Genomic DNA, 25,896 nt, shown 5'->3' with positions numbered 1-25,896 from the left:
ACAAAGCAGGGGAAAGGCACACAGTAAAAGTCAGGCCTGCTTAGAAGTGAATCCAGGAGTCACTGCTTGACTTGGCACTTACATACCTTAATATTTACTAATGTTCTGTTTGAACAAAAAAACAAACGTGCCAATAATTCAACATTTATACAAAGAGCAGCTCAGAAATGTTTTGAATCAAATTTAAATGTCTCACAGTCACAATCACATTACGACCAATTCAATGTAATTGTAGAATGTCTATGCAACTTATGTAGTTACGACTACTGTCAAAATCACTTTAAACCACTTAAATCACTTTAAATAAGGTGTAAAGACTGTATATTGAGTTTTAATGCCATTAGTATTTCTATAGCTGTTAAAATTAGAAGTGTTATATTTATAGTATTGTACAGCAAGTATTACTTTTAGAGTATATACTTACTTTTAATGTTAATTTTACTAACCTGCCTATTGTCTTTTTGCTGCTGCATGTCAGCTGCTGAATACTTTGATTTCCCTTGGGATTAATAAGGTATCTATCTATCTATCTATCTATCTATCTATGGTATCTATCTATCTATCTATCTATCATGAGATGTGCTATGTGAGGACACTGCTATGTTTACAGCCTTTGTATTAGCATGACAAAAAAACCTCTGTTTTTGAATCAGGCATTCACAAAGACAGCAGTTAACGTGCAAGCGAGTAAAATGCAGAACAAGGGGTCCTTGTCCTGAATAACGAGACACAGACTGTAGCTGTGACTGCAACAATTAACCAGAGTCACAGGGGTTGGCAAATGTGGGAGAGCAGAACAAAAATGGATTGTGAAGTTGACAGCAAAAGACTTAACAGAATGTAGTTCCACAGCTTCACAAACGAGGACAAAGATCTATTTACAGCGAACATGCAGTAGATAAGACACGGAAGTGTTCAGTTTTGACATTTTGTTATCAAGAACCCCTGGTAAGGCCAAACAGGGGCCTGAAATAGCCTCAGGCTGAGACTGAGACTCAGACAGACCTACGGATATACAGATTAAAGGATATGGAGATACACTGGGCCAGTTAGTGATAGTGGAATAGAAAGAGTTTAGGCGACTGTTGTGACTCATACGAAACGGACAGCAGACGGAGATCAAAACGAAAGCATTCATCTTTTATAAATCGTTGTACGTCATCTTACATTTGTCATGTTCGCAGCCATGTGGAGGCAACTGGGGGGAATTCTGCTGGTAGTTTACTTCTGAGATAATTCAGAAAAAGTGAGCAAAACTTTCCACCAGTATGTTCATTAAAGCTATTTTTATTTTTAAGAAATGCTGTCTGTCTGTTAGGTCCTTCTTCCAACTAAAATATTAGTTTCACTTAATGAATTTGCTCTAAAAACATTACATTGTAGAGTGGAGCTGTGGATTCATCACTGAGAAAGCAGATAATTTGAAAAGATGTGGTTCTACTTTGGAGTGTTTTGCAGTTTTGGGGGGTTGACTGTTCGATATAAGTATGAATGTGGTTATTCAAGGATTAAAAAAAAAGACAATCTATCTCTTGTACTTGATTTGTGACCTACTCACCTGTCGTAACATTTCCCATGGAGCAGAGACTTGGCATAGCGGTCCAAGTTTCCTGCGGGGTCGTCTCCCCTCATGCCTTGCTCCTCGTCGTCTAAGGTGATGAAGAAGGCTGCCCTCTCGATGGCATCCAGGGATCGCTTATTGACACCAGAGCTGAAGTGCTGCTTCCTCATCTGAGCCCAAGGAATCCTGCAAGTGGACAACACACAATGAGACACTTCAGTTTCATGATCATTCTTTCTGTGATCACCGGCCAGCGTTTAATACTAACAAAAGCATCCACAGTGTTTCGTTTGCCAGAGAAGGCTTTTTTAATCGTCACAAAGAGCACAAAATGCAGGGAGAGCTTCGAAAGGTCTGGACATTTATCGAGAAGCTGCAGAGGTCATTTTAAGATTAGGATGACAGACTACGGTGAATATTATCTAACATTTGTCTGGCATTTCTCCATAAGAAGCTGTTACAACACCGCGTCCTCCCTTTGTCATGTCTGTTTAGTTGTTCTCCAACAAAAACACGGATAATGTCGCAAACAAAGCTTTAAATTATGTTTCCATCAACTGGACTGAAGTTTACAAACTGCATTCCTAAGAATAATTAATGGGAAAATGCAGTGTAACGAAAGCCTGAGATTTTGTGGTTTTTTCCATGGATGGATGGAAACCCAATGAGGGATACTTTCCAAAAAATATCTATGAGACTCTATAAAGCATCTTTTTTGATACAGAAAATCATTACTTTCTTGTGTTGAAATGTAAAAACATGGAGATTTTAGGTTGTTTTATTTCATCTGGACCATTTTAGACCAGGTCCAGATCAAAAGCCAGCGGGTGGGTCAAATCTTGAATAGATTGTCGTACAAAGGCTAAAGACTCTTCAAAAACATGATTTTTGATCTGGAAAATCATTATTTTCTGTGTTGAAATGTAAAAACATTGAAATCTGATGCTTTTCTTTTGCATGTGGACCACTTTAGACCAGGTCCAGTGGGTCAAATCTTGAATAGATTGTTGTACGTAGACTAAAGGTTCTTGAAAAGCATAATTTTTGAGATGGAAACCATAATTTTGTGTGTCACAATGTGAAAATATGGAGATTTCAGTGTGTTTTTTTTGCATCTGGACTACTTCAGACTAGTTCCAGATCAAAAGCCAGTGAGCTTAGGTGAGTAAAATCTTGAATAGATTGTTGTATAAAAGCTAAGGACTCTATAAAACAGAATTTTTGATATGGAAAACCATTACTTCTTGCGGTAAAATGTAAAAACATGGAGATTTTACTGCTTTTCTTTTGCATGTGGACCACTTTAGACCAAAATCTCCATGCTTAGATGGGCTAAACATGGAATAGATCACGTTTTTGTACCAACACAGTTTTTATTGGTACAATAAAGGCCCCATCCAGGGACCCAGACCAAACTCTAGAGGCCACTGGGAGGAATATTTAACTGAACACATGTTCTGCACACACCACATTTTTGTGCACTGTGATCACAGCCACCACTGTAAATCATTTCACAGAACATTAACCTGCTGACCTGCTGGAGCCGGCCACTTGATCAGCTTACATCCTACAAGCTGCCCCTTTCAATGTAATGTAATTATTAGATGAGCCCAGAACAAACTGATGCCTGCTGAACACATTTATTCTGATCTAATATTAAAGATAAGATCATTTTTGAATGCATGAAAGGGAAGTGAAAGGAAGATATCATGTATACAGACAAAACACAAATCAAAACCAACCGTCTACACAACAACGTGATTAAAGTAACTTCCATTAGACTTGTACTACTTTTGTATTCTGTCAAAAGTATGCTCATGTGTGACTGTGTTCCAAGTGTTCTTCGGGATTTTCAGAGTCTCGTTTCCTTCTGGGAGTCATTGTTCTCCGTGTTGCTTTTCTTATCTCGTCACAAAAACACTTTGAAAACTTGGCACTCCTTTGTTTGCTGTCACGAGTTTGACTTTCCTTTTTGTCCCTTCACTTTCTCTCCATGCCTTCCTCTTCCATTTCTCCTTTCTGTTTCTCTATATAACTGTTTTGTGGTTTTTCCTTGTGCTCTTTTTATTTGTACCTTTCAGGGTTTTCCTCACAGTGTCATTAACCTGCACAGTCAATAATTATACTTTCTTGCATAGTTAATAAATAACAACTTGAATCAAACAAGCACACGTGCAAATTTTTTAAATCCCAGCTCTGTGGCACCTTTATTCCTTTATTTATCCTGCAGGGACATTCAAATGTTTTCCCATGTTTTTTGGCGTTCTATGTTGAAAAAATGTAGGAACTTGAGCTTGTGGAACATGACAGCGTAGCACATCTGTGGTGAGCAATGAAATGTTAATAGAGCAGAAAGCCTGGTTGGGTGTGTGTGCTCTGGCGGCATCTGGTGAACATAAATAAGCAGTCATGTAAAACCTCTTAGACACATCTCCATCACCGGTAAAACACAACCGCTAATAAATATTGTGTTTTTATGGTATGTGTGAAAGTGAACTTTTATGGAGACTCGACAAATTTGAGGAACATTCACATGTATAATTCTGAATAAAGAAATCTGATAATGTTTTCCATCTTAACCACTTTTTTCCTGACAATTTTACCGCTTTCATTCAGACCACAGCCGAGATAGCGTACCCATTCCCCCAATGCCGTTTTGTGCATATCGATTACATACCTTCGACCTTTTTGCAAGCACTGGTTTCTTGTAGGACCAGTCCGAGCGGGACCTAATTATTACATATGTGTTATTGTTTTTAAGTATCTGTTCTTTGTGTAATAGTGAAATTAACAATCTCCACTTAATTTAGCACCAGCTGGAAAGCAAAAATACAAATAATTATACCCCCCTTGAGGACACTTTCTCATTCACATAAAGTAGAATCTGTCCTACAACCTTTGACAGGGGGTGTATCTACCACATTTGGTACACATATGCAGCACATCAGGCTGAACAAAAAAGTCAGTGACAGCCACATTCCAAACCCAACAGGAAGTGAGCTATTTTGCGTTGAAGGTCAGATTTTGCCCATTTTTCATTTTTTTTCTACTCCTCCTAGGGGGTAAATCCAATTCACAGGAGGCCTTAATGATCCAAAGTTATTAAAATCTTTTTACAAAGTCAAAGGGCGTGTCCGTGGCGGCCTCTGGAATTTTGATCCTTCACCATGAAATTTCAAATGCTGTGTAAATGCCCTGAACATGCTCCAATCTGCCCGAAACTTTACATGTATGATCAGAGTCCTGCCCTGATCACATCCATGTGATGAAATACACCCCCTGATCTCGCGAGCGGCCGGCCCAGATGCCAGCCAAGAGCGTCACGCAGATGCTCCAAATGCTCGTGATTAGGTCACTATTCACCATACCTGGCATCACGGAAACAACCGAGACGTGCTAATTGTAACCCCGAGATTGGAAGCGACTCTTAATTTTACACGGGAACGGGTCAATCGACAGGAAAGTACGACTGAGGTGGGAGACATAAATTAACCTAGATAGGCACCCAGTCGATAAAAACAAACGCACATGGCGTTATCTGTCAAAATAACTCTCTTTCACAGCACCAACTGCCCCAATAAAGAAGTTTTCTCACATGAATATGGAAATATTATGCAAGCAAATGTGCTCAAAACACAATACCACAACTTAAAAGGCAGCGTAGCGGCCCTAATTACAGCGTAATCTTTTAAACTGACAGCATAACGGCCTGTTACGCTGAAATGCGCTGGCGAGAACTGAGGGATGGAGTTATTTCAGCCAACCTAAGGGGTCACACCAAAGACTGCCCCATTGTTCCCACCTGTCTCCTGCAGTAAGAGCTCCAAGTTTTTCCTCTCCAGGTAGTGTGGGTGAAGTGTCATCCAGGATCCTCTGGATCTGGTACTCAAGCTCCCTGGCAGACAGCAGCCGGCCTGCCCGGTAGACCCACAGGCGGAAAAAGCGCCCCTTGTGGTAGACGGCCACAAACTCGCTGTCCTGCCAGTGCTGGAGCACATCTGTAGAGGAAAGGAGGATTATTCCACTTCATATCTGCAGAGGCTGTGGGGAAAGCTTCAGCATGCAGAAAAAGTCGACGACGTCCAACTGCGGACTCAGCTACTAAATTCAATTTTTTTTTAACCTATGTGTTATGCACCCTAAAAACTCACCCCACAACATGGAGGTCTTAAATGTGAGCCTATTTATGTGAATATTGTTTAGTTGGTGTCTTATTCATTCCCACTGTGTTGTTTTAATGGCTTCTAGCTGTATCTGTTATGCAATGGAAAACATGTTTTGATTCAAGGAAGCTCAGTTGTCCAACGATAAATTGTGGGATGTAACTGCAACAATGACGCGTGTGCGGCTATGCAATGCGTGTGTATGTGTGTGTGTTGTGTTACCAGTCTCAGTTCCTGGTGTGCGTGTCGTGTTGAACATCCTCTCACACTGAGCAGCACACAGAGGGATGACAGTACCTGGAACACGACTCTGACGCACACAGACACACACATCTATTATTCATTTTTACTGTAACCTTTTCTCATGTCTGTTTTAATTTCTGGTTTCAGTTTTTTCTGCACTAGACAAGATTGCAGGAGCATGCAAGAACACCTGAGAGCAAAAACTGGTGGCTATACATCAGCTAGGAGTAGCTTTTTCCCAGGTTCTACAATATAAAGAATAGCCAAAGTAACTGTCGCATATAAAAACACACAGTTCGTGCATTTCATTCATCCACTCTGCAGAAGGGTGTGTCGCCTCACTGGTTTGAGTTCCTCTCGGTTGACTTTGCGGCGGTAAAGCAACAAGGCAGTGATGGTGTTTCCTGCTCTGGCCGCCTGCACAGCAGTCGGGGTCACGTACAGAAAGTCCTGGGAAGGAACACGCACAGAACGGAAAAAAGGAAATAAGAATTAAATGTTATATAAATCTCTTATCTTGCTATAAACAATTTAAAACAATAAGTTAAGACAAAAGGTTAAATGAGGATTGACAAAAGACTATAAAAAGGACAAGATGCAAACAAGAAAAAGGAAAAAGATGAATCCGTTTTTGCTCGTTTCACTTCATCCCGGTACTTCTGTGAGACGTGATGCTGTGAAAGCTGGTTACCATGCCATAGTAGTTACTGTTGACCATTATGGGGCTTCGGCTCCTCAGGTAGATGTATTCCTCCCACCAGTCGCTCACCTGGAACAAAAGCAGGAAATTCAAACTTTTCTGTTCATTCCAAAAAGCACAAAGCAAACAAGAAACTCTTCCACTCTGAATTTCAGCCACCAATCATTTATCCAGGTCATTGCTTAGTGTGGACACTATCTTTCCACGCTTTAAGTCACTGATTGATGTTACGTACAAGTCTGTCACAAAACCTGAAGACAATGCAAAGAAAAAGCAGGACATCTACGCCAAGTATGTGTTATTGAGGTACTGTAATAATCTCAATATGTACACAAATCCGGGCACATAAACTTGAGCCAAGTTCAAAATGTGAATCCAAAACAGCTGCCACTTCAAATATTTTTATGTTTATTGTGCCTCCAAGTGGCTGCATTTGTGCACACATTGAGCTCATTAAATTCAAAAACTTAAGAGCACTGTGTGGATTTAATACATTATTCCAGATGATATTGAGATATGCTAAGACGCTGGTAGTAGGGCAGATTTAAGACAAATATGTGAGGAGCAGGAGGCTCAGAGACTGTCACACTAATAAGTAAGTATGTTTCCTAAAGTACTGTACTTGTGTCCACATTGTATTTATTTTCATACTTCTAATCCACTACATTTAGACAGAGATGTTGCACTTCTCACTGCACAATCTGTTCAGTTTAATTCAGCAGTGTATTATTAAGTCCGTTAGAGAAGTAAAAAGAGTAAAAATCTTTATAATTCTTTACATATATCCAGCGCTCGATTTAAGGCCGAGAGGTCCGGTCGCCCAAATGACATTTTTTGGGCCACCAACATACGTCAATTTAGACATTTGTAGGAGCCAAAATCAACTTTTAGTGGCCCAAAAAATGAATCCTACTTTTTTTTTGGGGGGGGGGGGATCCAGTTCCTCCTCCACGTCAACTTGTTAGATGAAGCCGCCGAGCTATCACTGGTCGCTGGGCAAAGTGTGCATTAAAACCCCCCACGGCCGTAAAAAGTCACCCACGAATGAGCAGCACATTGTTTGGCGCTCCTAGCCGGCAACTGGGACGTTGACAGCCGGAACAGGTGCGGTTTGTCCCGGGCAGATGAGCGGCAGGTGTTAGCCGAGCAGCTAGCGGGGGATAGCTAGCCAGCCGGGGAGTCTGAGCAGTCTGTGACCGGGGAGAGCTGCCGGCGGACCCGCCGAGTTAAAAATGACAGCTCCGGTGGCTCGGTGCTTTCCGTTCGCGGTGCTCAGGCTCAGTTGGTGCTGTCCTCCGGATGCCGCCACCACATTCTGGGCTGGTTTTGGATCCCACGGAGTCTCGCGATGTTAACGACGTTAACATCAGCGACAATAAAGTGTTCAAATTCGAAATTAAATCGGCGGAAATCTGCGGATCCGCGGAAAATTGCCATCCCTGAAACTTGGATTTGGAGGTCAGTAGCCCAAATCAAAATATTTGGGCCCCTAACCAGCGTGTTTTTTGTCATTTTTGGTCGCCAAAATCGGTTTTAGTCGCAAATGGCGACCTGGCGATCGTCTAAATCGAGCGCTGCATATATCTGACAGGTGTGGTCTTTAATTATTCTACCCATCCAGTTTTATCAGCTGCATCAATAATGCGAAGTACAAATTTTGGTACATTCAGTACGTTTTGATGCTCATACTTTTGTACTTTTGCACAAGCAACATTTTGAATCTGAGAAAGTCGTTCTTCTACCTCTGAACGGCAAATAGAATGAAGTCTGGTGTCCACAACCTGTGCAGATCTGTTTTTGCTTGTACTTTTGTAGGTTGTTTGCCCTTTTAAACTGGATTTTTACTGCATCTTCAGTGGTATCAGTGGCCTTTTTTCATTCTTGTTGATCACATTTGAGTGTCTTTTCTTTAACTTTGTCTCAAAAAGTAAAGGAGGCAGAAATATTTTTGATAAATGGTTGCATGCTTTGTTCTAAAGGCTGCATTTAGGTAGATATTTGATTTGGAAAATGAGACCAGTGGTGCGTTTAATATTTACAATACACGCATATTAATGTGTGAGTGAGTTTACTTACATAGTTGGTGGCCCACAGAGCTTTAAGCTTCAGGTAGCGCTGCAGGCGGTTCCCCAGGTTAGACTCAAAGAGATTGGCCAGATCTGTCATCCGTTTAAATTCTGGATCAGTCAACAGGGGACGCACTGACTCCAAGTACTGAGAGACAGAAAGTGATGGAGAGGGAAGGTAAAACAGCAGCAGTCTAAATCTGGTTCTGGGGTTTAGGGGAAGACTTATTTCATCACATACAGTATTAAAAAAGAAGTTTACGGGTGTGTTGTGGTGTGTTTATACTCACCCTGCTCAGTGTGTCTTTGATGGGAGGAACAGGCAGGTGAGGTAGAGAGGTTTGATAGCTGTACAGCAAAGGCTTCCTGCTTGAAAACAACCTCACCAGAGTCTGAGAGAAACAGACAAAATTACCAGCATTATTGGGAATAAAAGCAGGGATCGTGATCTCTTGTCTTTTCAAAGCAGCCACAGGAAGGAGCTGTGGAACCAAGCAGAAGCATCGCTTACCACCCAGACTTTGGTGGTGTTGGAGATCCGGCCGTGCTTTTCGAACATCCACTGATGGTAGGAGAGCAGCAGTTTGAGGCAGAACCTGAGGGCCAGGATGAGGGAGAGCCACAGCAGAGTGCTGAAGACCAGCGCTGACAACATGGTCTGACCCTGGGCACTGAGGGACACGTGGAGACTGGACGGAGGGACGGGAAAGACATTTGAACAAGATAAAAGTGAGCAAAAATAATACTATCTAAAAGAAAAAACTAATAGTTTCTGATTGGAATGAAACACTATGAAACATAAAAAAGGCAGTGGAAAAATGACAGAACAAATATAGTAAAATCTGATGTTATAGAAATACAATTTAGATGTTTTAAGACATTATTTCTGACCTCTATTACTTTTGCATGATTAAGATCTGTACATACACAAACTGAATACATTTTTATGACACAGTAATTTGGTTGTATGCAATTATGGAGACATGTTGTTAGTCATCTATTACAAATTAACATAATAACACCTTCGAAGACAAACTTTACATGGTTTTGACTGTTATTACTACCATTATATGTGTCAATCTTTTCTTACGGATGCTGGCATTTTATTTGACTAATGCATTAATATGGAGTAATAGCTGCTATTTTAGTTTTGTTTTAGAGCATTTACTGAATGTTTAAATACTGTACAAATGACACAAAAGTGGACTTAACAGCCAATCAAACATAAACTCATAAACTATTTCTATACAAAAAACACCAATACCACAATAACTTCTTGTAGAGATCAGATTAGCTGTAAACACCGGAGGAGTTTAATTAGATTATTAAATTAATCGCCATTAAATTGTGTAATTTTTAAGAAAAGTAGTCAAATTATCTAATTAGATAATTCTGGTTCCTTTCATTTTGGGTGATGTACAAAACCAGACATTTAGGGAAACACTGATCAGCTATTTTCAGCATTTTCTGACATTTCACGAACACTTAATATTTTGTATATCAACCTAACAACTAATCGATTAATCAGAAAATACACAAATCCACAATGAAAATATTCATTAGTTGCAGCCAGGCACAAATAGTGATCTATTCATATCAATGAATACATCTTAACCACCATAAATAATGTTTTTTTTCTGTGGCAAAATTGAAAAAAAATGAATGACTGCCTATTGCAGGTTCCACATGTAAAACCTCCCTGTGAGGAAATACAACAGTATGAAAGTACAACAGCACCATCTGCTGGATGACTGAGGAAGCACATTCTACTTCCTTAGTCACCCAGCAATAGAGTTTTCCAATAACACAAAGCAAAAATCACATAAATTTAATAATAATGCACCAAAAAGGAAACAATAATGTGTGCTAGCAGGACAAAATTAGATAGCAGTAAAATATAAAAGCATAAAGGAATGTAATAATGAATGTAATAATGTGAAAATAAAGCATAAACAATGAAATCAAGACAAATGAGTAAAGTTTAATGGAAAACATGCTGCAAATTAATGACAGAGATATTTTTCTGTGTGTATGTTTTTGCTGATTAAGTGCATTTTAAGTGTTAGAATCCACCATGAGACGTCCAAACAGCTTTTCACAGAAAATCTTATGCTGGTTTAGGAACACAATATGCATTCAGCTTTGGAAAGGCACACTTTTAGTTACAATCATGAGCAGGAACGCTGCTGTTTACACCTCTGCTCTGTTCATTATGTTCATACACTTTGTTGATCTCACATCAAATCTAAACTCAATCATTTCAGCATGATTATTGTGTAATATATTAGCGTGACTGGCTATAATGCAGACAGTTTGTATACGTACGGTTAGTGAAAAGACTGGTAGGGAAGTAGGGGAAAGTTCAAGTGGAGGAACCAAACCCTGAGTGCTCTACGCTGATTCATCACCCAAACATGCCAGAACTTTACTACGGTTGTTCAGATGAGTCAAACATAAGCCCTCCTGACTGGAAGTGCATGTCAGACTGGTCTTAAACTGGAGCTGTCACTTCCAGCTGTTGGACTCTCTCGAGCGTTACACATCACTCTCTGAGACTCTTTAAAGCATATAAATAAACTGCATTTCAAATGAGATCACGAGCTTTCGATGCAACAGATCACAGCGTTTGGAAGTCACAAATGTAGATATATAATAGTAAAGTGTGACTTTAAAATGCAAACATTTCAGTTAGAACAAAAAGTGCAAGCTGCAAAAATCACTGACAACTCAAATCTGAAATACAAATTTGAGTGGCATTTTACAGAAGCCCATTTTCAGCTCACAAAAGAAAAAACTATGGAGGCAGTATATCATGAATTTAACTCACTATTCAATCATTTCTAGACAAAAAAAAAAAGTTTTTAATTATGAAATCTGGATCTTACTAATGTGAGATAATGCGTAATTAACTAAGCAGCCACAACTGATGATGTGATCACATGATCAGATCTAAAGATAGATTATCATATGAATTTCAGCAATAAGGCTAGGGCTGGATCCGAATATCCGGAATATCCGAATATTCGTTCGCTACGGCGGTATCCGGATATTAATTTTGGTATCCGAATATTCACCAAAATTTGGACCCGGGAGACCAAACGAACAGATCTGAATATTCGGGCCGTCTCCGCCACCCCCCACCCCCCCGTCGGACGTTACGGGGCGGAACGAATATTCGGATATTCGTCTTTAATAGGGCCCGAATATTCAGAGGCCAGAAACCACTATTCGGGCCAGCCCTACATTAGGCCTCCGACTTTACGGTTACAACACCTGCATCTCACTAGAAGATCCAGTCTTCTAATAATGACATGGTATGGCTTTCCAACATAAGGTCTGTAAAATGTTTTAAGTGTGTGTGTGAATGCAATGTGCTTCTGTAATATTAACCACATTAAAAAGGTAAAAAACTCTTCATGCTCCCTGTGTGTGTGTTTGTACCTGAGCGGCAGGTGCTGCTGGATCTTGGCGATGAGCCCCATGCTGGGGTCTGACTGCATGTACATGGTGGCCAGTATTCCAATGGCGACGAAGAGCCAGGAGGAAGGGCTGGCAGGGAACACTCCCTTTATCACCCTGTTCTGGTACCACAGAAGAAGAAACAGCTGATGAGCCAAATGTGTTGACCTCAGTAACCCTGAAGCAAAGCAGCTGATTCCTTCTGGAAATAAATGGCAGCTTATACCTTTTAGGAGTGAATCCTCTTTATATTTCACCTTAGCCCTAGATGCGGAAGTGGGTCAAGATTTACCAAAATGATCGTTTTCTTGCAATGTCTTCGTAATGAAAAGTTTTTAGCATTCATATTCCAGTTATTTCTCAAAAAACATGCGTTGGTATCATTCCATTCTTTTGTACTTTTAAAGAAATTGCAATATCAACATTTTCAATTATCAAAATGTGTTTATGAAGTGAAAAACAAACGTATATCAAATATGAAATCATTCTTGTGTGGATCAAAATAGAATACAAACAATGATACAAATTACTATTTCATCAAAATGACAGAAAAATGGTCTAAAAACATGTTTATTCTTACACGGGTCGTTTTTGACCCACTTATGGCAGAGTGCAGGGTCCGATCACTGGAGCATCTAAGCTACGATTTCTGCATTCAGGAGCAAATAGGAAGCAAGAATAAATCCTGTAAAATGCTGCTTTAAACATTGTTGCCCTAGGAAAACAAACAGTTGCTAAATGAAAACTTGCTGCAGTAAATACTGTGAACTTCAGCGTTGGTCATCAGATTCACTACAAAAGTGTTTGTTTGAAAGGAATATTATTTGTAACGGATGCATCCATGTTATGTATGTAGTTTTTAATGGATATTTTACATTTTATACTTAAACAAGGCAGGTGACAGCTTTACTTTCTTAACTGTCTGTATAAAATAGCTGCTACTTAAGATTTAAAGTGTGCAGAGTTAATTTAGGTGTTCACACTTACTTTCCAGATGTGGAAAACGGATTTCAAAAAATTTCTACATCTTGATAAGTTTGATTTTTTTTTATTCCAGGACTATGTTTTTAAGTTCCACATACCTGTGACTAAATATGTTGTGCCATTGTACAATCACTGTGATCAGCCGTAATGCACACAAATAAATGTTAAACTGAGTCATAGCGTTGTTGAAATTACACTTACTTTAATCTCTGGTTGTTTCTAATATAATTTTTAAAAGGACGGTTCATACATATAAAGATTTTTCTAATATACTTGTTCTCCTTTGCACTAAAACGTCAGAAAAACTTTGACTTATTGTTACTTCTCGTTATTATGCTATAAGTTTACTGGTCCGGCCCCTTTGAGATGAAATGAGGCCCCTGGACCAAAATGAGTTTGACACCCCTGATCTAAGGATTAAGAAGCTTCAATATCACTTACAGATACTGTAGGAACTTGATCCAACACTGAGTAATGTTGAATGTCAGCTGTGCCATTTCAAATCCATTTTATGCACATCAACCTTAAGTTAAACACAATATACTGATTTAATTGTTAAAGTTCTAAAATCGACTTGTAAAGTTAAGCCATTTTTATTGATACAGCGCATTTGAGGTCATCCCAGCTGAGTTTAAGAGAAAACATGATAATCAAGGTAATATTTCTGTAAGTTAGATGACCTCGTGGACAAAAAAAATAAAAAGACAGGAAAAAAAAAAACACACACTTTTGGCCTCACCAGGAAAACAAGACATTTGTAAAAAGCTTGAAGGAACTTCAGCACAACAACTGCACTCACATTACCAGCTGTGTCTCTGTCAACCCGGCAGACAGGACAAACATGCATGTCAGTACATGTTGGGAAGCGCTCGTCATTGCAGCTTACACAGATGGGAATTCAAACCCTGTAATAAGGCTTTCTGGTCTCTGCTACCTCCTGGACACAAATTACATCCCCACATGCTTCCTACTGCTCATATAACAAGGTACCCTCAAGTGGCAAGCACTGATATAGCTAAGAAACTGAGACATCTATCTTTATATACAGCTGATTAAACCACTTCGGAGGTCAGGCGTGCTGTGAGTAGTTTTTTTTAAACATTACAAATGTGTTTTAAGATGGATTTGGCCTCTGCTCTTGTGCTTTGGGTGGCTGTTAGAGCTGGACGATAAAAAGAATTTCACATATTATTATTTGGTTCACTCTGTTAGGATACAAAAACAGAATTATGTTGGGCTGAAGAGGCTGTGAGGAGAGTTAAATGTCCACCCAAAACACGGAAATCCTTCGGAAGGGATACAGGCAACGTGAGCCAGTGAAGGCAGGAAACGGAGCGATTGTTTTCCAGCATTCAAAAAAAAACATTAACGAGTGCACAGAAAGTCAAAGTCCGTCCTGGAGGCTGTAGAAGATTACTAGCACACCCAAGCTTGCAAATGTTTCATCCATGAATCAGGCTGGACTTAGACAAATGTAGTAAAAGAACAAATAAAACAACTGGGACTAAGGGAAAAGGATCATAATCCCAATGCTTTTACAACCACAGCTGCTCTCATGGCCTTAAGTCAAATCAGAAATAAGTTTATATGCATTTTATTTAAACAAATGGGGAGCAAATGGGCAAAAAAAAAAAAAAATGCTCTATATGCTACACAAACAAGTGTAATGCAGCCGTCACACACGTCTGCCTTTCTTGTCATCTCCAGGTGTAATCTGTCGTAGAAACCTGCCTGCAGCTGTTTGTTATCAAGCAGATTAAAGAAAATGCAACAGCTAAACCAGCACATAACGGCCAATCTGTGTAATCTTTTACATGATATTTCTTCTAAAAGCTGCGCTGCTGAAGCATAAATGTTAAAACACGTTGGAATCAACCAACTGAATAAAAAATAGAGATAATTTATCCCATAACGAACCACAAATCGATGTGTTCAGGATTTGCTCCAAAGCCGAATGTAGTGTTATTATGTCTGTCATATTTGCACTAGTTGTGTTTTTTTTCGTTTCTTTGTATTTAATTTTTATTCTTATTATATTGCTTGTTTTATTTATATTAGCTATCTTTTACTTTCTTTATTTTCTACTCAATTTCTTATGTTGCCTACTCTACTTGCCTTCTGAACCCTGTAAGATCCAGATAGAGGAAAAAATGAGCAAAAAGTAAATAAAATAAACAAAAAAACTTATGTAGAAACTCAAATATAGAAAAAATAGCAAAAAATAAGACTAAAATATATAAATAATGATAATATATAAACTCAAATATATACGAAAATGAGCAAAAAATAAATAAAATAAACAAAAAAAACTTATATCGAAACTCAAATATAGAAAAAATAGCAAAAAATAAAACTAAAATATATAAACAATGACAATATATAAACTCAAATATAGAAAAAATAGCAAACATAAAACTAAAATATATAAATAATAATAATAATATATAAACTCAAATATACAAGAAATTGAGCAAAAAATAAATTAAATAAACAAAAAAGCTTATATGGAAACTCAAATATAGAAAAAACAGCAAAAAATAAAACTAAAATATATAAATAATAATAATAATAATGATAATATATAAACTCAAATATACAAGAAAATAAGCAAAAAATAAATAAATAAACAAAAAACTTATATAGAAACTCAAATATAGAAAAAATAGCAAAAATAAAACTAAAATATATAAATAATAAGAATAATAATGATGATATATAAACTCAAATATACAAGAAAATAAGCAAAAAATAAATAAAATAAACAAAAAAGTTTATATAGAAACTCAAATATAGAAAAAACAGCAAAAAATAAAACTAAAATATATAAATAATGATAACATATAAACTCAAATATACAAGAAAATAAGCAAAAAATAAATAAAATAAACAAAACTACCTACATATATGTATATATATATAAAGAGTGTAAGAAAACAAAATGAGCAAAAAAATACAACTAAAAATATATAAATGATAATAATAAATAAACTCAAATATAGAAGAAAATGAGCAAATATTACTTATTATACTGTATTTCTGCAACAGTGGGCTTTACAGGGTTAATTGCCCCTGAGGACAAACAAAGTTTTCTGAATCTGAATCTCCTTTGAACTTAAAATTAAACAGCTTCCTCATACAGTTTTCTTATGAGCCACAAAGGTACGTTTACATTCCATGTTACTGAATAAAACAGACCGTATTCATCCCTCAGATCTAACAAACAGGTTGAATTCATTTCCCTTCTCATTAATAATCGCTAATGATCAAAACAAATAAGAATATTCTACACACATTTTGGGCACCATGACTCAGCAGAAACACCAGCTCTGCTCACAACACTGACTCAGCCCAGTTCAAACCTCATTATCAGACTTCTTATGTAATTATCAGAAGCCTGCACTTTAAAGTGTTAAAATTGAATAATGATAATAATAAGTGTATCGGTTCTAAAAGACAAGAGTAACTCGATCTCTGATATGGACTCTTGCTGACAGTTAGTGTCAGTTTCCTCGATTCTGGAAAACAGAAACTACATCACGGCAGCAAAACCGTAAAATACATACAGTACTGTGGCCACACCGGATTTTTATATGATCCTCACCCGGATTCGGCTGACTCTTTTCTTCCAGGATCGCACTCCGGACAGGTAGATCTGATTCAGGGCCTGATAGGACAGCTGCAGATCGATACCCTCTGGTGTGATGGTGAACTGGAACGCCACTGCCTGGTGGGCCTCCGCCATTGCTATGGAAACAGCAGCATATTTGATTAAGCTACACACTGATTTTTAACAAGTGAAAACACTCATTTCTTTACAAGGATTGTGGCTTGATTAATGTGTGCGACGGCCTGATATTTGTTTAGTTCCACGCCATAAACAGTCTGTAATGGCTGCTTTTATGAGCCAGCGGACAGCTCAATGTGCCACTCTGTGCCCCAACACTTGAGTAATTTAATGTGTCAGTGGAATGTTGTTTTCTCACCGAGTCCTGCTGCAGCACCAAGAACACAGACTGATGCTGCTGCTAGTTCACTGCTCCGTTATGTGAAGTTGGACCAAGTTTTCTGACACACAAAGAGGTCAAACTGATGGCAAATCATTCATGTCGTTAAATATTCAGCCTTACTGTGCATGTTATATTTGCTGTGACACTTTTGTCTGAACAGCTTCCTGCATGCTAGTCCACTATTTATCCCGATGCCACACCTCTGCAGTCGGTTATTGAGCAACCATTAGTCTCTTTCTGGAATGAATTATTTAATACTTATGAGCTACAACTGCTGGCATCATACTGGCAGACAAGCAGCGAGGAAAATGTGCATACACTCCAGAGCCTTGTTAGAACAGTACTGTACTGCAGAAATTAGTGTGTTGCTATAAAAATGGAGAGGGAAAAGGCAATTAACAATAGAAGAGAGACAGGCCATCAGAACACTTAAAAATGTAGCTCTTTTCCTACAGAGAGGGAGAAAGTCAAGGTGTCAGTGAGTTCAGTTTTCTTCACCATCAAAAGGCTCAGAAACTGGAGGAACTCTGACAGAAAGAGGTCTGGAAGACGCAAAGCCACAGCAGAATCAGAAGACAAGTTACTGAGAGTCCACAGCTTGGTGGTAGGAGCTCACAGGACAACAGCTTCAAGCACAGCTTCATAGTGGTCGCAGTAAGAAGTCTGTGTTGCACCTTGAAAATCAACCCAAAACAACTTAAATTGCAGCCAGAATAACACAAAATCTGTCTAAATTAACCTAAATTCTGGCTAAAATGACTCAAGTTGTACAAAATTGCTTAGAATTTTTCCAAAAATGACTTCAAATCTGTGTGAAACAGCTCAAAACCTTTTCAAAGTGACTGAAAATTTGTCAAAATGGCTCAAAACTATTTCCATAATCCATAAAGAAAGAAAAAGACAACTATTTCTTTCTGAGGAACATCTTTATAATCCACACACAGCCAAGGTAACTCTGACTTTTGTTAGTGATTGCTGGTAAAACTATTTCTCCGTTTTTATACTATAGTAATAAGCTAAGCTCAGAGCCCTGCTTAGCTAGTTAGGTAGCATATACAGCCTTTTTTCAGCTTAAGGAACACAAAGACATGCTAGAAACTCTAGTGAAACGGAGTTAATCGACTAAATGTGACTGCAAATGAAAGAGAAGCAGGATGCTACTGTCTGAAAGGTGAGCAGACAGTGACAACACTGCTGTCATTAAAAGACAAAGCTATTTTCAAATGTGAAAGAACAGCAAGACATTTGAATAACTTCTTATATAATTTCACAAATTAATGCTGTTTTTACACATTTATTCAAATAACGATTTATTTCATGATTATTGCATGCTTTGGGGTTCCATAGTCACACACTGCCATTTCTTTGCAGTCCTGTGTTTCCTGACCAAAATGACTTCAAATCGACCGAAAACTAAATAAACTGTGGACAGAATAACGCAGAAAGCAACCTAAGACGTGGCTGAAATGACAAAGCCTGTCCAAAATTACTTCAAAATTGCCTAAAACAACTTCTAATATGGCCAAAATGACACAAAAACCAGTCTGAAATGATTGAAAACATGCATAAAACGAGCTAAAATGTGGCTTAAATAGCAAAACCTGAGCCTCAACAGAATCAGAAGACAAGTTTGTGAGAGTCAACAGCTTAGAGATAGACGGCTCACAGGACAACAGCTTCAAGAACAGATTAATAGCGGTCGTAGGAAGAAGTCTCAGATTCAACTGTGAAGAGAAGAGCTGGAGTTGCAGGTTTGACAGGTGGAGCTGCAGCGAGAAAGCCGTTGTTAAGACGTCAGAATAAGAACAAGAGGCTTACCTGGACCATGAAACACCACCAATGCACTACTAAAGACTGCAGAAGATCAGATCTAAATATTTAGCTACTTCAGTGTGATATGGTGCATTCCAGTTAACACAAACAAACGATTTCTTTGTGAATTATCGTACAGTGACACTACAGACTGCGACCACACAGACCGGGGCCTCTTGGAGTGATCAACAAACACTGAAATATTATTTAGGGAAGGTCACAACGTGGCGGGAAAGAAATCGGCTTATTCTGTTGTGGAAAATAAACACGTCTCTATCGAATATAATAACAACAACTCTGCCTATAGTTTAACTTCCAGCTGAGCGAGTTAAAAGAAGGAAGTCTTGTGATGAAAGCAGGAAACCACAGAAATGACGAGCATGAACAAACACTCTCTAAGTTACTGATGAAAGGCATGAAGCAGGTCAGTGTGTGAGTGAAAAGCAGGAAAGAGTGGAGAAGGTATTCATGTCCTTGGTGAACTTAGTGTGGAGACATGAGCAGAATGACTAAAAAAGCAAGCACATCCCAGAACTGGATCAGGGTTGTTGCACATCTCACCAAGTTAGACCTTTTAAACAGCATATTGAAAGCATTTTTAAGATCATGCAATCATGTATTATATTACTTTTAAGTTCTGACATAACTGGTAAATAAGCACAGCTTCTAATCACATTAATAAACAGATACTGATCAAAATAATGTGTCTTAAAAAAGAAGGAAGAATTAACCAGTTAAAAATATGCTTGGACCTTAAAATGACTCAAAACTTGATTAAATCCACTTAAATACTTCAAATCCACCAAATAGAGAACAAATTGCGTCCAGAATAACACAAAATGCGTAGAAAACAACTTAAAACATGGCTGAAATGACACAAAAACCTGTCTTAAGTTACTATAAATTGTCCAAAACAACTGAAAATATGGACAAAATGATACAAAAACCTGTCCAAATGACTAAAAATTGTCCAAAATAATCTAAAAATGTGGCCAAAATGAGACAAAAACATGTCCAAAACAACTTAAAATGTTGACGAAATGACACAAAAGCCTGTCTAAAATTACTAAAAATTGTCCAAAACAAATTAAAATGTTGACGAAATGACACAAAAGCCTGTCTAAAATTACTAAAAATCATACAGAACAACTTCAAATGTGGCCAAAATGACACAAGAACCGGTCCTAAATTACAAAAAAAATTCCCAAAACAACTTAAAATGTGGCCAAACTGTCAAAACCTGTCCAAAATTACTAAAAAATGTCTTAAAGATGCAATCATTTTAAAAACGAATAAAGAAATAAATGTTTTGACCATTAAATGTGACAACTGAAGTGCATTTTAACTGAACTTGCGTGGACACACCTGTGCATAAATGTTAATGTCCGTAACTTTTCTTTATCTCAGGGCGTTCTCACGTTAAATTTCTGACCAGGGTTTGGCATGTTTGAACTTCAATCGTTCAGCTTCTAACCATAGACTGACTATCTTACAGTGTAACTCGTGAAAACACGGAGGAGAGCTAAAAGAAATGAGTCACCGCTGCACCGGATTTCACCGGCTAAACAGACAAGGATGGCTCAGATGGAAACTATCTGGAAAATATCCGCTCCATCCACAAAGCCCAGCGACTTCCAAAGGCCTGGACAGTTATAAACAGCCTTTTTTTAAAAAGGAGAGTGAAGCACAGCTGCTGCAGAATAACCAGGCCTCTGGTACATGCTGGCTGCAGACATGACAACTATACGGTCACAACGACAGAACATATAGACAGGAAGTCAACATATAATCTGTTTGAGGTCGTGTGCCAGCTTCCCCTTCTCACAGTCCAGCCACGCCACTGACGGCTGCACATTTCTCACTTCAAGTGTGCATGAGTCGCACAATTTGTGTAGTTGCTCATGCTATGGACTCTTTTGTGTAGCTAAGAGGGTCTCCACATGATCTGAATTTGTGTATAACCCTATATGTATAAGCCTTGAAGTTCAAACACACACTTTTTTCCATAATTAGAGTTTCGTTTACTCATGAACTCAGACATTTGTTTTCATTTAATAGTCACAAATAACATAACATACGTGACAGTTCTTTAGTCATCTATATATTTACATTTTAAATGAGGTAACTTATTATATTCTGCAGAAATTTACTGCACTTTTGCACATTATTTTGCACTTGAAAGTTCTCCGTTCTTGAAAGTTGCAGAGGCTTGTAAAAAGAATGCCACCTTACTGTTTTTGTTGCTTTATTCTCACAGTCTAAAATGTTTCTACTTGTACTATAACCTTCCTCTAATTTGCAGCAACAAGAAGATGTATTTGTTTAGAATTTCACAGAGGTTTAATGCTTCGTTGCATGTTTTTGTACTTGAAAATTCTTCTTTGTTGTAAAGATAAACAAATACTAAGGAACAAAGTATTGTAAAAAAACGTTCTGCCTGTAATTCACATCTTTGTTGTCGTCAGCGTTAAGAGACCAAACAAGAAGCATTTTTACTCATTATATATATTTTTAATTAATCAGTCAATTAATTGGTTATTGGATTTTTTTTCTGCCAAATATCAGAATCGCAATCAGCCTCTAAAAATCCATCTAGTCGAGCCCTAAAAAAATGCATAACCAGGCTATCATTTACTCATGAACGCAGACATTTTTGTTAATCAAATTCACAAACAACGGAAAAAATCATAGATTTTCTGTTAATCGGCTTAAAGACCCATTCTGAGTGAGGAAAAATGCCGTATTACTTCTGTCTTAATACTTAGGATAAAAGATTAAAGAGGTAACAGTAAGTCAAGACATGTTTACTTTCAAAAATGTCCACCGTCGCCTGTTTATTTCTGTACAGATCCCACTCCAGTCCTCACTTCTGCTTATGCAAAAACACTACAAACAAGCCATCCAATAAAAATACACTCATTTGAAAAGGAAGTACCTCTCACTTTTTGAAAAACACACAATGCGGGACATCGGCATCAATCCAAACCAAAAAAAAAACGATAATACAGTTTACAATTTTGGTTCGGGTTGCACACATTGAGCACAGAGATGTGCCATATCTAGGGCTGCAACTAATGACGCGTCGACTAATCGTCTGAGAACGACACGTCATTAAAAGCGGAAGTGAGCGCGCAATGCAACAAAAATCACCGTCCGACCGGAGCGCGGAACACGGACGGACATCGGCGCTGTATCGTGCATGTATTATGTATGCACGATGCAGCGCGGACGTTCGCGATCTATCGTAAACATGGATGTCAGCGTTTACTATACAGCTGTATCTAAACGTGGACATCCGCGCTGCATCGTGCATACATAATATGTCCGTCCGTGTTCCGCGCTCCAGTCGGACGCTGACTTCTGTTGCATTGTGCGCTCACTTCCGCTTTTGATGACATATCATGCTCAGATGATTAGTTGCAGCCCTAGCCATATCCAGTACAACAAGCCAAATATCTTAACAATTCCTGTCAATTCCAAACATCATCAGGTACATATTATGAGACACAATGGAAGAACAAAACAAAGAAGTGGCAAACAATTAAGCAAAATGATCAAAGCTGCAATATGGCCACAAGCAATATCCATTAAATCCAATATTGCAGCAGCAATCCCATCATTTTTGCTTCAGCAGAAAAGAAATGTAAAATTCCCATTCCTTTAAAATTGTGACACATCCCAGTATCCTTCAAAGGAATTAGGGATCTAATTTGTTTTCCATATTGTTCGGCGGTAACCCAATTTAAAACTTGTCCTAATTCAGTTGTTATTTTTCTTGTGGTTACTAGTTAATTACTCAGGCTGCAAATATTTAGCCTCCGAGGGTTTGTTGATTTCTGGGTCTAATGAGCATCCAACAGAACTGAGATACGTCCCAGCAGTGATCAAATCTCACACAAATAGAAGTCGGTAACATTTTCAACCCGATTCATACGGCTTCAGCTCCTTATTATGGAAAAATACTGCCAATAAGAGCAGTTTAAATAAAGCTGCACATGAATTATTGCATGAATATGCAGCTATAAGCAGGAATCAAAATAATCACGGTGGCTAAAAAACACTAAAAGCATCAAACCAGAATGCATGTAACAGTGTTAAGTAATTAGGATACACATAATGGTAACTTTATTCCTTTAAAGTGACAGAAAACAAGTCTGATCCGGTCACGAAAATTACCACTTTTCAGTTTCAGTCATCAGGACGTTTGTATTGCTGGCATCCAGAAGCTACACATCCAGAGTGACCTTTCTACACACTAAAGTGACTCTCAGATTATGGCAGAAACAAAAGGACTCATAAAAAGCTGTTGTTAGGTACACAGTCGACTGATACGGCCATTATCGTATTATAGGACATAATGAGTGAACTGTTTTTTCTACTTGGGTACACAATAGTATCTGTTCTGCTGGCCTGCTTGACCCTGTAAGACCCAAATATAGAAAAAAAGAGCAAAAAATAAATAAATAACTAAAAAAATGATATTAATAAATAGATAAACACAAATATATAAAAAATGAGCAAAAAAAAATAAAATTGGAAAACACATCCATATAGATAAACCGATATATATATATATATATATATATATATATATATATATATATATATATATAATTAAAAATATATCTTTTTGCTCATTTATATATAGTAGAAAATAATAATAAAAGAAATTGCTGATATTGTATTACTGCAAAAGTGGGTTTTACATGGTTAAAGGAACAGTTCACCCAAATCACTATTAGAATTTTTAAAAATAAGTATATTTAAATACATTTTTATTACTTTTATTATGTCATGCATATTGCATATTTGTATTTTTAAGTGCACTATGGGGAGATGCTCCCAACAATTTGCACGTTCTTAGGTCATGCTTGGATGCGTATCTGTAAACTCATACCTTCTTATGTCATTTGCATCTTGTATATTCTGTTGATTTTTTTCTATATTTTAATCTCATTTTACCTTCACTTTATACCCTGATATTCTGTGTTGTCTCATGATTTACGCTTCTATTGAATATCCGTGCTGCTGTAACAGCTTAGTGTCTGTCCGGTTAAGTCATCTAAGTTGGCAAAACTGCCATGCACATGCACACACATCACAAAAAAGTATGTTCTGTTGCCTTACTTTGCATATTTGGCATTCAGGTAACCCAAAAGTAATAAAGGTACATTCATTTATTATTAACCCACCTGGATGTGATCAGTAACTGTAAGTAAACCTCCACCCCTGACAATAATTTAACACAGAAAACTGGTTATTTGAGTCAAATTCTGTTGAACCACACAGTGAGTTTGCATACTAGTTAAGCTTCGTTCTGAACCGAGCCCACGGTGCTGATAAAGTGGTTGATAAACTGGTTTTACTTGCAGGAGCTGAAGAACCGCAAGTTTCATCCGGCGCGCGGGCACGAGGGGCGGCGGGAAGAAACGCGCGTTCACGCTCCCTCACAGTATGTACGATATTATTACATAAGCTTATAGAAATGTGCATTAAATAGCGTTTAGGCAGCTATTTAGCCGTGATAGCACAAAAGTTAAACTACAATACACAGAAATGAACAGCCAGGAGGCTAACGGGAGTGTTCGTTTCCTCTCAGTGGGCAGAAAACATCTAAAATATGCCTCAGATTCAGTTCTTCTTCAGTTCTTCCCCACAGCTAGCAAGAGTAAGTATTAAACATAACGTATTTAATAGCTAAGTTTCCTGTCTGGGACTTGAGGAAATAGTTGCTGTTGCCCTCCATCGTGTCTATGAACGGGAGGAAACAACAACACAGAGCAGAAACAGCAACACACCCAACATTACAACACTTGTGTGAACTCCACAGTGTTAGCCCAGAGAACCGGAGCTAGTCCGCCCACAGAGGTCCATTCATGCCCGGCACCAAGTCCCACCCAGCGCGATGCTTTCACACGCCAAAACCACGCTAAATGTTCGGAATTCAGACAAAACTGATGCGGAGATCCGAAGAGGGGTGATAAAACACGCGGGTGAGTTTACCTGAGGTGTGTTTCGTGGATGTTTTCTCGGTGAGAAGTTGGACGCGGAGCCGCTGATGTGCCGCCGCCTCGGAGTAAAAGCTCCAGTAGAATCACCGCACAGATAGGGGGACTCGACAGAGGAGCCACTCTGACCCGGAAATGTGCTGCAGGAATGTAGGCGTAGAATAGAATCCATCCATCCATTGTCTGGATGGCTGGATCATGAACAACCTGAAATTTCTGAAGAAAAATGAATTCAATTTCAGTTCATCATTTACACATTACAACTTCCAGATCACAGAGTGTCTGCAAAGGAACACAACATTTTGTCACAGGTATTTATAAAATGTTTTACTTTATGATCAAAATGACAAGTCACACAAAAAACAACAAAAGAAAGACAAAATATGACAAAAACGACACAAAATCACAAAAGCGAGAAACAAAATGACAAAAATTCGACAAATGACATGAAGCAAAACAAAAACAAGCCAAAAAAATTGACAAAAAAGCTACGAAGCAACAAAAAACTAGACAAATGACAAAGTGGCGCAGCAATGTAGAATGGTAGTATAGATAAATAAGAGAATACAGCAGAAGTGTATAGAAGCATATACAACACGTTACGCACAGACTGGATGTGATTTTACACTGCTGCAGTATGGTTTATCTCGTTCAGCATCTTTTGGACTCTGGATTTTTCTCAGAGTGAGAGCTCTCGCTATTCTTATGAGTACGTCACTGGTGGAGCCCTGCCCACGTCCTGATATGACTTTTATGACCAACACACAAACACTGTGTAGAATCAACACAAAGATGGATCTGTATCTGTATCTGGGACTTGGATTCTACTTTGTTTCATTCTAATTTATATTTTCAAAGGATTTATAATTTTTCAAGGGTTTAAATCAGGAGAT

The 25,896-nt window shown here is 38.2% G+C and overlaps 1 protein-coding gene and 1 long non-coding RNA gene across 3 annotated transcripts in view; one reads left to right on the top strand and one right to left on the bottom strand.

Annotated features, from left to right (window-relative positions):
- Window positions 1-25,204, bottom strand: part of cpt1a2b (carnitine palmitoyltransferase 1A2b) — a 54,399-nt gene extending 29,195 nt beyond the window's left edge. Inside the window, exons 1-11 of the mRNA XM_051940966.1 lie at window positions 24,999-25,204; window positions 16,778-16,920; window positions 12,175-12,314; window positions 9,245-9,422; window positions 9,024-9,125; window positions 8,744-8,881; window positions 6,659-6,736; window positions 6,310-6,417; window positions 5,947-6,034; window positions 5,364-5,559; window positions 1,559-1,747 (exon numbers count right to left, since the gene is read on the bottom strand). Coding sequence (XP_051796926.1) covers window positions 1,559-1,747; window positions 5,364-5,559; window positions 5,947-6,034; window positions 6,310-6,417; window positions 6,659-6,736; window positions 8,744-8,881; window positions 9,024-9,125; window positions 9,245-9,422; window positions 12,175-12,314; window positions 16,778-16,918 — 1,358 coding nt within the window. The 5' untranslated portion in view covers window positions 16,919-16,920; window positions 24,999-25,204. The remainder of the gene's footprint in view (window positions 1-1,558; window positions 1,748-5,363; window positions 5,560-5,946; window positions 6,035-6,309; window positions 6,418-6,658; window positions 6,737-8,743; window positions 8,882-9,023; window positions 9,126-9,244; window positions 9,423-12,174; window positions 12,315-16,777; window positions 16,921-24,998) is intronic.
- LOC127531515 (uncharacterized) lies at window positions 6,768-12,146 on the top strand. 2 transcript variants are annotated; one of them, XR_007938630.1, is made up of 2 exons: window positions 6,768-7,771; window positions 9,203-12,146. It is a non-coding gene; the product is annotated as an uncharacterized LOC127531515 (long non-coding RNA). The 2 variants fall into 2 exon arrangements; XR_007938631.1 differs by having other exon boundaries at window positions 9,200-12,146.
- Window positions 25,205-25,896: the final 692 nt, after the last annotated feature.

Source organism: Acanthochromis polyacanthus, chromosome 21 (assembly GCF_021347895.1).
Source record: "Acanthochromis polyacanthus isolate Apoly-LR-REF ecotype Palm Island chromosome 21, KAUST_Apoly_ChrSc, whole genome shotgun sequence".
In the NCBI taxonomy this organism is placed as follows: Eukaryota; Metazoa; Chordata; class Actinopteri; family Pomacentridae; genus Acanthochromis; species Acanthochromis polyacanthus.
Note: the sequence above shows the minus strand (reverse complement) of the source record. Positions and strands in the feature narration are given on the sequence as shown.